The sequence below is a fragment of the Salvelinus alpinus genome, chromosome 9 (assembly GCF_045679555.1).
Source record: "Salvelinus alpinus chromosome 9, SLU_Salpinus.1, whole genome shotgun sequence".
In the NCBI taxonomy this organism is placed as follows: domain Eukaryota; kingdom Metazoa; phylum Chordata; class Actinopteri; order Salmoniformes; family Salmonidae; genus Salvelinus; species Salvelinus alpinus.
Window position 1 is genome coordinate 77,373,887 of NC_092094.1, and position 14,629 is coordinate 77,388,515.

The 14,629-nt window shown below is 47.0% G+C and overlaps 1 protein-coding gene across 9 annotated transcripts in view; it reads right to left on the reverse strand.

The window, feature by feature from the left end:
• LOC139530662 (myelin transcription factor 1-like protein) overlaps positions 1-14,629 on the reverse strand; it is a 140,007-nt gene that overhangs the window by 39,338 nt on the left and 86,040 nt on the right. For all 9 annotated transcript variants that reach the window (XR_011666095.1, XR_011666096.1, XM_071327250.1 and 6 more), the window contains exon 7: positions 10,824-11,960. Coding sequence is in view for 7 of the 9 variants with exons in the window: in XM_071327250.1 (XP_071183351.1) it covers positions 10,824-11,960 (1,137 nt within the window). In the remaining 2 variants the exon portion in view is untranslated. The remainder of the gene's footprint in view (positions 1-10,823; positions 11,961-14,629) is intronic.

The window sequence follows — 14,629 nt, forward strand, 5'->3', positions numbered from 1 at the left end:
CTCATTTTAAGAGGACCAGATGGTAACAGGAGCCACAACAGGGTCAGGCAGCCAGGGATGACCAGTCTGTGATGGAGGTGAGGTGAATTTTTGCAGATGAAACACTTTATTTCCTCTGTGCAGCAAACACTGGACAAGCCAGATACTATTTTTAGTCAGTCTGACAAACCTCCAAAGTTGATTTAGAAACTGTATGTCACGTTCCTGACCTGTTTTCTGTTGTTTTTGTATGTGTTTAGTCGGTCAGGGCGTGAGTTGGGGTGGGCATTCTATGTTATGTGTATCTATGTTGGTTAATGGGTTACCTGATATGGTTCTCAATTAGAGGCAGGTGTAATTCATTTCCTCTGATTGAGAACCATATTAAGGTAGAATGTTCTCACTGTTTGTTTGTGGGTGATTGTCTTCCGTGTCTGTGTTTGTCGCGCCACACGGGACTGTTTCGGTTTGTGTAGTCTATTCCTGTTCTGCGTGTTTATGTAAGTTTTTCCAGTTCAGGTCTGTCTACGTCATTTTGTTATTTTGTTTATTATCAAGTGTAGTTCGTTTTCGTCTTGTTGAATAAATTCATCATGTCTTCATTATCCGTTGCGTCTTGGTCCAATCTCTCTCCTCAAGACGATCATTACAGAATCACCCACCAACCAAGGATCAAGCAACAGGGGAGAAAGCAGCAACAACAGCGCACGAAGGAGGAATGGACATGGGAGGACGTTTTGGACGGCAAGGGTTGCTACACATGGGAGGAGATACTGGCTGGAAAAGATCGCCTCCCATGGGAGCAGCTGGAGGCGATTAGGAGAGCAGAGGCAACCGGAGAGAGGGACCGGCGTTATGAGGGTACGCGGCTAGCACGGAAGCCTGTGAGTCAAGCCCAAAAATTTCTTGGGGGGGGGGGGGGCTAAAGGGTAGTGTGGCGAAGTCAGGTAGGAGACCTGCGCCAACTCCCTGTACTTACCGTGGAGAGCGAGAGTACGTGCAGACACCGTGTTACGCAGTAGAGCGCACGGTGTCTCCTGTACGTGTGCATAGCCCGGTGCGGTACATACCAGATCCTCGTATCTGCTGGGCTAGATTGAGCATTGAGCTAAGTGCCATGAAGCCGGCTCTACATATATGGCCTCCATTACGTCTCCTTGGGCCGGCTTACATGGCACCAGCCTTACGCATGGTGTCCCCGGTTCGCCTACATAGCCCGGTGTGGGTTATTCCACCTCCCCGCACTGGTCGGGCTACGGGGAGCATACAACCAGGTAAGGTTGGGCAGGCTCAGTGCTCAAGGGAGCCAGTACGCCTGCACGGTCCGGTATTTCCGGCGCCACCTCCCCGCCCCAGCCCAGTACCACCAGTGCCAACACCACACACCAGGCTTCCTGTGCGTCTCCAGAGCCCAGTTCCTCCTCCACGCACTAGCCCTGTGGTGCGTGTCTCCAGCCCATTACCACCAGTGCCTACACCACGCACCAAGCCTCCTGTGCGTTTCCAGAGTCCTGTGCGTCCTGTTGCTGCTCCCCGCACTAGCCCTGAGATGCGTGTCCCCAGCCCGGTACCACCAGTTCCGGCACCACGCACCAGGCCTACAGTGCGCCTCAGCCGGCCAGAGTCTGCAGTCTGCCCAACGCCGTCTGAGCTGCCCGTCTGCCAAGCGCCATCTGAGCCATCCGTCTGCCCAGTGCCATCTGAGCCATCCGTCTACCCAGCGCCATCTGAGCCATCCGTCTGCACAGCGCCATTTGAGCCATCCGTCTGTCCAGCGCCGTCTGAGCCATCCGTCTGTCCCGAGCCATTAGAGCCGCCCGTCTGTCCCGAGCCGTCAGAGCCGTTCGTCAGTCAGGAGCCGCTAGAGCCATTCGTCAGTCAGGATCTGCCAGAGCCGCCAACCAGACAGGATCTGCCAGAGCCGCCAACCAGACAGGATCTGCCAGAGCCGCCAACCAGACAGGATCTGCCAGAGCCGCCAGTCAGCCAGGATCTGCCAGAGCCGCCAGTCAGCCAGGATCTGCCAGAGCCGCCAGTCAGCCAGGATCTGCCAGAGCCGCCAGTCAGCCAGGATCTGCCAGAGCCGCCAGTCAGCCAGGATCTGCCAGAGCCGTCAGCGAGCCATGAGCAGCCAGAGCCGTCAGCGAGCCATGAGCAGCCAGAGCCGTCAGCCAGTCCGGATCTGCCCCTCAGTCCGGAGCTGCCGTCCTTCAGTCCGGAGCTGCCGTCCTTCAGTCCGGAGCTGCCGTCCTTCAGTCCGGAGCTGCCGTCCTTCAGTCCGGAGCTGCCGTCCTTCAGTCCGGAGCTGCCGTCCTTCAGTCCGGAGCTGCCGTCCTTCAGTCCGGAGCTGCCCCTCAGTCCGGAGCTGCCGTCACTCAGTCCGGAGCTGCCCCTTATCCCGGTGCTGCCCCTTGTCCCGGTGCTGCCCCTTGTCCCGGTGCTGCCCCTTGTCCCGGTGCTGCCCCTTGTCCTGGTGCTGCCCCTTGTCCCACTGATGCCTCTTATTTTAGGTGGGTGTATTTGGAGGGTGGTCATTGGGAGGGAGCTACAAAAGTGGGAATTGACTATGTGGGGTGGGGACCACGCCCAGAGCCTGAGCCGCCACCGCGGACAGATGCCCACCCAGACCATCCCCTAGACTTTATGCTGGTGCGTCCGGAGTTCTCACCTTGAGGGGGGGTTATGTCACGTTCCTGACCTGTTTTCTGTTGTTTTTGTATGTGTTTAGTCGGTCAGGGCGTGAGTTGGGGTGGGCATTCTATGTTATGTGTATCTATGTTGGTTAATGGGTTACCTGATATGGTTCTCAATTAGAGGCAGGTGTAATTCATTTCCTCTGATTGAGAACCATATTAAGGTAGGATGTTCTCACTGTTTGTTTGTGGGTGATTGTCTTCCGTGTCTGTGTTTGTCGCGCCACACGGGACTGTTTCGGTTTGGGTAGTCTATTCCTGTTCTGCGTGTTTATGTAAGTTTTTCCAGTTCAGGTCTGTCTACGTCATTTTGTTATTTTGTTTATTATCAAGTGTAGTTCGTTTTCGTCTTGTTTAATAAATTCATCATGTCTTCATTATCCGTTGCGTCTTGGTCCAATCTCTCTCCTCAAGACGATCGTTACACTGTATCAAGGGTTGATAGAGGCTTTTCCCCGATGGCACAACACATGTAAAACAAAAATGTGAGGAAGACCTGGGAGACTATTGATGATGATGAATGGATACAGATATGTTTGAATGCCCAGCCATGTTCATATAATCTCAGACACAAATTCGTGCAGTTTAAGACCATCCATAGAACGTTCTATATGCCAGTGAAACTGAATATCATACACTCAGAAATTGTACTATTCTGCTGGAGGTGTAAAGCACAAAGGTGACATATTTGCATGTCTTATGGTCTTATGGTCTTGTGAAGCTGGCTGAATTCTGGCAAAGAGTATGTTATTTTATCTCAGCATGTCTACAGACTCTACCTTCTCCCTGTTTCTGTTTGCTTGGAAATGTTGATACTGGTGACTGTTATCAGAAGAAACTGTGTAACCCAGCATTTATAGCAGCTAAGAAATGCATTGCAATTAATTGGAAGGTTGGTTATCCTCCCACAATGTCAAGTTATGTATCACTAGATTTGATTTATTACCAGATTAAGGTTATACTGGGCAACTTTCATAAGGTCTGGATGACTTATATGGAATACAGAACAACTAAAGGAGTCTGTATTGAAAACATGCCCACATCAGGGGAGATGCCTATTTAGGCAATCCCTAGCTGCTGGTCTGCTCAGTCCTGGCCCTGGGGGTCTGCTGTACTGTTGTCACTCTGGCCTTGGCCTAAATTATTGAAACCAATAATGAATGTTTCACTAAGATCCTAAAGCTGACCGGGGTGTGTTGTGTTGGGGCGCTGCAGGGTGGTGCATCCCTAGGGACAGGACGGGGCAACCCAGCTATATTGTGTGCAAGTAAAAATAGCTCTACAGTACTATGAGTCCTATGAGATTAATTATATGGAGGATTTGCTGTTTGTCTGTTAATGTATGTTTGAGGTGTATGTGGGTTTTTTTGTTTTGTTTTTTTGTTTCCAAACCTATCCCTTGGGAATAAAAAAAAATAAAGGTGTGAACTGGGAAGGAAATTGTGTTGGGAGAGAGTTGAGTTATTGACTGAAAACTGAAAAGCAGCTCCTATCTCGAGGCCATCAGACATCACTAACATTGAGTGGCTGCTGCCAACATACTGACTCAAATCTCTAGCCACTTAAATGATAAAAAATTGGATGTAATAAATGTATCACTAGTCACTTTAAACAATGCTACTTTATATAATGTTTACATACTCTACATTACTCATCTCATATGTATACACTGTACTCTATACCATCTACTGCTTCTTGCCTATGCCATTCGGCCATCGCTCATCCATATATTTATATGTACATATTCTTATTCATTCCTTTACACTTGTGTGTAAAAGGTAGTTGTTGTGAAATTGTTAGATTACTTGTTAGATATTACTGCATGGTCGGAACTAGAAGAACAAGCATTTCGCTACACTCGCATTAACATCTACTAACCATGTGTATGTGACCAATAAAATTGGATTTGATTTGATTTGACTAGACTGGTGGGAGTCGGGCGTGCAGGTGGCTTGGGCTGGCTGGTCGGTCTGGCTGAAAATTGAAATAGAGGATGTCTTAATAAAGACATTTTTTCAAGAGTTGTTCATTTGTTAGGCTATTGTTTAAAGGTGCAACACAATATTGATTAAAATAATGACCTTTAAGGGCCTCCCGGGTGGCGCCGTGGTCTAGGGCACTGCATCGCAGTGCTAGCTGCGCCACCAGAGTCTCTGGGTTCGCGCCCAGGCTCGGGTTAGGGTTAGTCCGGGTTAGGGAGGATTTGGCCGGTAGGGATATCCTTGTCTCATCGCGCTCCTGTGGCGGGCCGGGCGCAGTGCGCGCTAACCAAGGGGGCCAGGTGCACGGTGTTTCCTCCGACACATTGGTGCTTCTGGGTTGGAGGCGCGCTGTGTTAAGCAGTGCGGCTTGGTTGGGTTGTGCTTCGGAGGACGCGTGGCTTTCGACCTTCGTCTCTCCCGAGCCCGTACTGGAGTTGTAGCGATGAGACAAGATAGTAATTACTAGCGATTGGATACCACGAGAAAAGGGGATACATTTAGAAATAAATAAATAAAAATGAATAATGACCTTTGTTCTAGTTCAGTCTTATTGATCACTTAAACATCTTTAATAAGGATCTCTTACCTAGCTTGATGACTGTTGCCATGTTTGCTTACTTTTTGTTCTAAATAGAGACGGCATATTGGATTGTGTAAAAATGCTGGAAAGTGAATGGAATATGAATGAGAGTCATCCAATATGCTATAATAGAAGTAAGGCCATGCTCATAAGAAAAAATAATCATTCTCCCTCATCTTAAACGGCACCGACCGCCACTGTGGTACAGATACACCTACTCATACATAGTGAGTCACCAGATGAGTTCCCTGTGACTCCGTAGATCAGAACACGACCCTCATTACCTCCTTGTACATTATTAAGGCCTTCCTCTTATGACAGTCTCACATTAGGATACATAAGGTTGGTACACTGTGTCTGTGTCGTGTCTAACTTTCCCCTTTTACAGGGCACGACTGCATCAGACAGTGGGGAGTAGGCCTGTTTTTATACTGAGAAAGAACTGTTAAGTCACAGTTCATAATGGCATGGTAAATGGCTTTCCCTTGTGTCACTTATGCAGTCTGAACTTTCAATCTATGCTTGTTTAAAATAAATTACATTCCAATGAAAGGAACACACATGCACACACACATCACGGCAGCTCTGCCTGATGCTGCCTAATGGAGGACAGTGAAGAGTGGAGTACGTGAGGGAGCCAAGTGGAATGCATATTAGAAAGCAGAGGATATCGATTGTGGCTGGAGACAGGTCGCGCTTTTCATAGCAAATGGACCCCATTACCATACCATCTCTGGATAATTAATGTGCAGCCAGTGGGCTTGTCGTTCGTTATCGCTCATTCTGATACTGTTCAATTTCCATCTCCCCGCCTGGTGCTTTTCCCTGTCAGTCCGGCTGGGCTCTCCCCTCGTAGTCATCACCTCCGCTTCACTTCTAAATCACAGACAGCAACCCTGGTCAACGAGGTGTCTGCTGCTATCTCACCAGAGGGAAGATGTTATCGCGACACTCTCATTATTCCTACATTAGCCAGATACCAGATACATGCCGTGCCGCGCATGTGAAATTAGCATTTGTGTTTTAATATGCCTGCTGTGAAGGAGGATGTTCATATTGGCTACTCTCTTATCTGACCTGTTTTATGTGTGTCTATAAAACGCCTTCCCTCCTTATCTCATAGTAGAGGGTGAGGTATCAACACCTTGGTGTGAGTGTTCCATCCCTGTCGGACGGGAGATGGAATACAGTGAGAAGAATCACTTGGAGAAGCAACCAATTGTAAATGTAATTTTTTTATCTTCAAGTCAGAACTAAGTATGCGTAATGTCCACACTTATGTGTCAGGGCAGATATGCCATTAAGATAAAGATATTGTATCTGTCAAACCATTGGGTCTGAAATCAACCACCATAGAAGAAGAGCATGTCTCATATACAGTACGGAGGGGTAACACCAACACCCAATATAAACCTAAACCACAACACAAAGACTCACTAAATTAACCATTCTGCAGAATGCAGTACAGCTTTTCCTAAAATCTCATTTCCCCAGAGTTGACTGTATACAGTACCCAGTTCCCTTCAAGAGGCAGCTCCAGCAGCCTTCTATTTCATAGCTTCCAGTCCCTTTCTGGGTTTAAAAATAGGCAGCTTCAACCGGGGCTGCATTGCAGGCAGGAAGGGATGTGATTTGCAGTCCTAACGGTCCGTGCAGATTGCCATTACTTATGCCTGACAAGCCTACCCTCTGATGTTGTCATGCTGGCCTATTTTAACAACATAAGCTGTTGCTGCTGCTGCAGCCGCTGCTGAGATGCCAGTCTTCAAATTGGCTGCAAAAGCTTGTCCCGAGGTCACAGTGAGGTTCGCAGTGAGCATGTTAGCCTGCCATCCCTACGTCTCACAGACAAAGTGGACATGGGGAGCCAGGGACTGATTGGGGTTTACTTGAAACACATACAGCGCCTTCGGAAAGTATTCAGACCCCTTGAAGTTATCCACATTTTGTTAAGTTACAGCCTTATTCTAAAATTGATGAAAACATTTTATTATCATCAATCTACACACAATACCTCAGAATGACAAAGAAAAAATGTTTTTAGATTTTTTTTTGCACATTTAGCACATTTACGTAAGTATTCAGACCATTTACTCAGTACTTTGTTGAAGCACCTTTGGCAGCGATTACAGCATCGAGTCTTCTTGGGTATGATGCTACAAGCTTGGCACACCTGTATTTAGGGAGTTTCTCCCATTCTTCTCTGCAGATCCTCTTTTAAGCTCTGTGATGTTGGATGGGCAGCGTTTTCAGGTCTCTCCAGAGATGTTCGATTGGTTTCTAGTCTGGGCTCTGGCTGGGCCACTCAAGGAGATTCAGAGACTTGTCCCAAAGCCACTCCTGCGTTGACTTGGCTGTGTGCTTAGGGTCGTTGTCCTGTTGGAAGGTGAACCTTCGCCCCAGTCTGAGGTCCTGAGTGCTCTGGAGCAGGCTTTCATCAAGGCTCTCTCTGTACTTTGCTCCGTTCATCTTTACCTCGATCCTAACTAGTCTCCCAGTCCCTGCCACTGAAAAACCTCCCCACAGCATGATGCTGCCACCACCATGCTTTACTGTAGGGATGGTGCCAGGTTTCCTCCAGACGTGACGCTTGGCATTCAGGCCAAACAGTTCAATTTTGGTTTAATCAGACCAGAGAATCTTGTTTCTCATGGTCTGAGAGTCTTTAGGTGCCTTTTGGCAAACTCCAAGTGTGCTGTCATGCGCCAATTACTGAGGAGTGGCTTCAGTCTGGCCACTCTACCATAAAGGCCTGATTGATGGAGTGCTGCAGAGATGGTTGTCCTTCTGGAGTGTTCTCCCATCTCCACCGAGGAACTCTAGAGCTCTATCAGAGCGACCATTGGGTTCTTGGTCACCTCCATGACCAAAGTCCTTCTCCCCCGATTGCTCAGTTTGGCCGGGTGGCCAGCTCTAGGAAGAGCCTTGGTAATTCCAAACGTCTTCCATTTAAGAATGATGGAGGCTACTGTGTTCTTGGGGATCTTCAATTCTGCAGACATGTTTTGGTAACCTTCCCAACATCTGTGCCTTGACACAATCCTGTCTCGAAGCTCTACAGACAATTCCTTCGACTTCATGGCTTTGATACAATTCTAAAAAACTGTTTTCACTTCGTAATTATGGGGTATTGTGTGTAGATTTATGAGGAACTCCTTTTATTTAATCAATTTTAGAATAAGGCTGTAACGTAACAAAATGTGGAAAAAGTCAATGGGCCTGAATACTTTCCAAAGGCACAGTACAGGTACTGTTCACTTACCTCAGCAAGGTGAGAGAGGTCGTGTGGTGTAGGCAAATGGCTACTGTTGTGGCAGCATACCCAAAGTAACTGTGGGTCCTCTTTATAAATTCAACAGTGGCATGTATTCATGGATGCCAATGGAAGCCATGCATCCCCCAAAAATATACAACCCCCCTAAAAAATACATAAAATAATGTGTCTTGAGTCTCTCTGTGTTTCATAGTTTTCCTTCAATTCGCAAGAGGCTGAATGCATCTCACCGTAAAAAGCACCCTACTGTATGTGATGCTGTCTGGTCAAAAACAGTAGGATATTGTTTCCGCAAATAGCATTGAATGCACGGGAAGCCAGTGAGAATTTGGCCTCCCTTGATAAAAATAAATAAATAATAGCCAATCAGATAAAATAATAGATAAAATAATATAAAAAATAATAAATACCCAATCAGCATTGATAAAATAATAGCCAATCAGCGTTTAGCTAAACTGAGTGAACTCAGCTGTGAATGGTCCTGGTGTAGCAACAAAAAAGTTTCAAGGGAAGCCAGTTTGGACTTGGCTTCTCACCAATCACATCACATAAAAAGCAAAACATTATTGACAGAAAGAACGTGCAAGTTGCATCTCGTTGCGTCATTGTCCTTTGGTGGCTAGCTAATAGCTAGCTAAAATTGTCCCTTTCCTAAATTTGCCATGGATGGAGATATGGATTTGGAGTTTAACTTAATTCTCCGTACTGGCCAATGATTATAAGGGTGATTCTGATCCAATCATGTTTAAATGTTGAAGTTGAAATGGAGCTGCAGTAGTGGAGGTAGCTCCTGTTTTCTTTACAACTTGCGGGAACTCTCCATGGTTCTAAATCAATAGTTGTTTCGTAGTCCGAAAATGTCGGAAACATTAACTTGCTTGACCGTGCTTTCGGTTATTTAACTGTTTGTCACATGCAATATGTTTTGTGGACTTCACAGGACAGAGGTTACTCTCCGGTTTTGTGATGAAGAAAAGGTGTGGTTGTATTTATTCTGCCACTGTGTCTTCTAATTGTTTTGGCCTTAGGCCTATATACACTACATTACCAAAAGTATGTGGACACCTGCTCGTCAAACATCTTATTCCAAAATCATGGGCATTAATATGGAGTTGGTCCCATATTTGCTGCTATAACAGCCTCCACTCTTATGGGAAGGATTTCCACTAGATGTTGGAACATTTCTGCGTGGACTCGCTTTCATTCAGCCACAAGAACGTTAGTGAAGTCGGGCACTGATGTTAGGCGATTCGGCCTGGCTCACAGTCAGCGTTCCAATTCATCCCAAAGGTGTTTGATGGGTTGAGGTCAGGGGTTGAGGTCAGGGTTTTGTGCAGGCCAGTCAAGTTCTTCCACACCGATTTCGACAAAGCATTTCTGTATGGACCTTGCTTTGTGCACGGGGGCATTGTCATGCTGATAAAGGAAAGGGCCTTTCCCAAACTGTTGCCACAAAGTAGGAAGCACAGAATCGTCTAGTATGTCATTGTATGATGTAGCGTTAAGATTTCCCTTCAAGGGAACTAAGGGGCCTAGCCCGAACCATGAAAAACAGCCCCAGGCCATTATTCCTCCTCCACCAAATTTTACAGTTGGCATGCTATGCATTCGGGCAGATAGCGTTCTCCTGGCATCTGCCAAAGCCAGATTCGTCCGTCAGACTGCCATATGGTGAAGCATGATTCATCACTCCAGGGAACTTGTTTCCACTGCTCCAGAGTCCAATGGTGGCGAGCTTTACACCACTCTAGCCGACGCTTTGCATTGCGCATGGTGATCTTAGGCTTGGCTGCTCGGCCACGGCTGCTTGACCAGTTCTTCCAGACGACGTTGCTTCCAGAGGCAGTTTGGAACTCGGTAGTTAGTGTTGCAACCGAGGACAGGCAATTTTTTACACGCTTCAGCACTCGGTGGTCCCGTTCTGTGAGCTTGTGTAGCCTAACACTTCGCGGCTGAGCCGTTGTTGATCCAAGATCTTTCCACTTTACAATAGCAGCACTTACAGTTGACCGGGGCAGCTCTAACAGGGCAGAAATTCCACAAACTGACTACTGACAATGTTTGTCTTTAGAGATTGCATGGCTGTGTCCTCGATTTTATACACCTGCCAGCAACGGGTGTGGCTGAAATAGCCAAATCCACTAATTTGAAGGGGTGTCCACATACTTTTGTATCAATTCATATGAACTAACAGGTTACAGAGCAAACAACCAAATTATCACAACACATAGGTTGTAAAAAAAAAACTGTCTTCCCCAGTGATTTTCCCCACAACCACTACCGAAGTGCAAATCATTCTGGCCAGCTATACTTACTTTTATGGTAGTAGGGCTTCTTCATCCCATCATGGAGGCGGGCCTTGCGCTCCTCTCCGTAGCTATGCCGCGATTGGTGCTCCCCATGATGGTCACCATGGTGATGATGATACCTCACCCCGTCCCTCCGAGCCGCCTCGGCAGCCATCTTGTCTCTCATGGCCTTGGCCCTCTCAGACTCAAGCGCGATGGCCTTCTCCAGCAGAGACAGGTTCCCCTTGGTCATGTCGAACACCTCCTCTGAAAGGTCCGACGTCACCGACCGTGTGTCCTCGTCCCGGTCGTGGATGTGGTTGTGGTAGCGGTCCTCCTGAGCGCAGCTGGAGAAGGCCTTGGAGCGCGGGCTCAGCTGCTCCTCCAGCTTCATCAGGTTGACCATGTCGGAGTAGTTCCTCTCCAGGGTGCGCCTCTCCTCCTGGCTCTGCTGGAGGTCCCCGTACCCAGGCTGGTACGGGTGAGGATGGGTGTCCCCGCCGCCAGGGTGGTTCTGCTGCGGGAACCCTGTGCCCGAGCGGTCAGCCGGCTGCGTCTCGCTCAGTTTGCGAGCCAGGTCAAAGCACTGGTTCCTCAGACACTCTAGGCTGCTTAGACACACCTCCTCATCGCTCTCCTGCAGTCCATTAGAGGCTTTACCCTGACCATTACCACCTCCAGTCCCTCCATTATGGTTCGCTTCCCCATTCTCCCCAATCCCGTCTTCATAGTCTCCTCCCTCCATGTTGTCAGAGAGCATAGCCCCGTGTCCCTGGGCCAGCAGCTTCAGAGAGTCCACCGTTTCCCTCACTACATCACTGTCGACATCCAGGGTCAACTCACCCTTCCTCTGAATGCCCTCCCCACCCTCCTCATCCTCCTCTTCTTCCTCCTCCTCTTCTTCCTCCTCCTCCTCCTCTTCTTCCTCTTCTTCCTCGGCACTGTTGGAGGAGTTGCTGTTCATCTCAGACTCGGTCATGGCGCGGTAGGCGGCGTCCTCTGCTATCTTCCCTAGGTTGAGCAGAGACTTGGCCACCAGCTCGTCATAGTTCTCATACTCATCGTTGTTGTTGTCGTCCTTCTCCCCCGTCAGACCGGATTTAGGATGGCCGCCACCGCCACCGCCACTGCCACCGCCACCGCCGCCATTCATCTGATCGTGCTCTGTACGGGAAAAAAAGAAGAACAAATGCATTGTAATCTCATTTTGCTCATTCTATTTAATGGGTTAATCAGATTTCTGGTCTTGGTCTGTTTAAATTGGATAAGGAACTCTTTGCGTTTCTCAGTAATGTACTTTCAGAGTCTTAACAGCAGCCTATAACTGAATTGTGAATCAGCACAGGATGTGGGATAAAGTGGTTTGGAAATTTCCATAGAGATGCTTTGGATGTACATTCCCGAAATTAAAGTACACCGCATCCAGGTAATCTGGATCCTTTGGGTCACAACAACAAGCACACTGCCGCTCCCAGTTGATGGCTAAGTAACTGGCATAAAGCAACACGTTTTTCATTTTACCAGATTTTGTAGTGGAGCAAAAGACCTTCAAACTGGAATCAGCATGCTTTATGTTATACATTGATTGTCTCATGTAGTGTGCCATTATGTTGACAAAATAAACAAATCCATACATTCTCTCTCTATGCTCCCCATTCCAGAAAGGCCCTTTTTGTCCAATCAACAGGATCTTTAGAATGCTTTTCACTGGTTAATTGATTCTGCAAGACAGGCTCCTAAAGGTTACTGAGCCTCTCCTGCCAGTAATGTGAAGCAGCCACTCCAGAGCACTTCCAATTGGCCCTCTCACATTCCCTCCAGCCCGTGAACCGTCAAGAGCGCATCGCATCACTCACTCCCAACCCGCCACATGCTTGGCACTTACATTCCTGCAGAGAAAAAACCCAGATGCTTACACAGAAATATTAAATAAAATTTGATTTCTGGATGGAGGCAGAAAATCACCTGACAAAACACTAGTGAGGTATAATCTTTTGTGATGAAGAATTAATTGTTGCCCGGTTTCAACGACGTATTGTGTGTGTGAACATGTGTGTGTGAACGGGAACATTTCCATAAGATAGAGATCAAAGGGGTAAACATGAAGCATGAAAGCCTTTAAGCTCATGTATACATGCATGCACAAACATACACAAACATACAAACATACAGGCATACATACTAGGTGTACACAAACAGTACACCTAGACATACACACACATACAACACATCGATATACACTGCAACACACACACACACACACACACACACACACACACACACACACACACACACACACACACACACACACACACACACACACACACACACACACACACACACACACACACACACACACACACACACACACACACACACACACACATACACACACACACATACACACACACACACACACACACACTGCCCGCACACACACTGCCCGCACACACACTGCCCGCACACACATAACCCCCAAACACACTTCCCAATCTAATGAGAGCAACACAACATCTAGTGTGTTGAGGTGAGGGTTCTGGACCAAGGAGTCACGACTGACCAGGCACATATTTTGACAGGGGGACGCTTTCTTACAGTAACCTACCCATATCCTGGCTGCCAGAGGTTTAATTTTTGATGGTTTGAAACATGGCTCAGAAAAGCAATTTGAAGAGCAATCAAGGTACACAAAGGGGATAGGGAAGCGAAACAGATTGAAAGGAGAAATGAGAGATTGCGCTGCTCCATATTGGCTTGGATTAACAATGCAGCGTGCAGCAGTGTGCATATATCTATTGAGAAACACAGAGCAGCCATAACAAAACCACCTCCATTACAGATTGGAATCTGCCCTGCTGCCACTTATTTTTTGGAGGATATGGGGGAAATGATAGTGGTGCATGTGGAGACTCATCTACATTTCTGAGAAGCCAAGAAAAAGGAGAAGAAAAAAAATGTAATTTCGTCCTCCTATCTAAAGATGGCACTGTGGTTTAAGACGATGGAGAGAATCCTAAATATTCACCTAGTTTAATTAGGCCAGCGCTATTACACTCAGTGGAATTGATTTAATTGTGCTCCTTGGGCCAAGAAGGGAAACAAAGACCATCTCTTTGACTGTGGACTCACATGCCCAACAGAGAGACAGAGGAGGGAGGCTGACATACTAACACTTTTAGAAGGAAGCTAGCACAATGTACTGTATCTCTCAGAGCTCCAGTCTTAATTGGACTTGAGGGCTCTGTCAGGAAGGATCTGGGGTGCGGGGGGTGAGAGGCAGAATGAGTTGTAGAGAAACCTGCCAAATGTGGTGTTTTGGCACGTCAGGGTAGAGACCATACATGGGGGAGAACTTCTCACGGCCCAGACAGTCTCGAAAGCAGACCCAGGCTATTGTGTATATAATTTATAGAGTTCTGTGTTCAATTGGTTTGTTGCAGGTCATTTTAAATAGAATATTTTACTGTTTATCTAGCATAACTTATTCATGCTTATAAGCAAAGGTGGTGGGAATCCTGCTTTTGTATTTTCTCACACAAATACATGCACAAAAAAAGTTCACATTTGCAGTTTCACATGCCAAATTTGCATTTTAAAATGGCATTTTCGCATGTTTCACATTTTGAGTTTACATGTTAACACCACTTCTTCACATGTGAGGGGAATAACATGTGAAATTTGCATTTTCACACGTGAAAAACTTTCACATGTGAAAATCACATTTGTCGTTTCACATTTAAACAAAACTTCACATGCGAAAATCTCACTTCCACATGTGGATTGCAAGTGAAAATCAATCACATGTGAAAATCTAATCTGCAGGATCACATGAA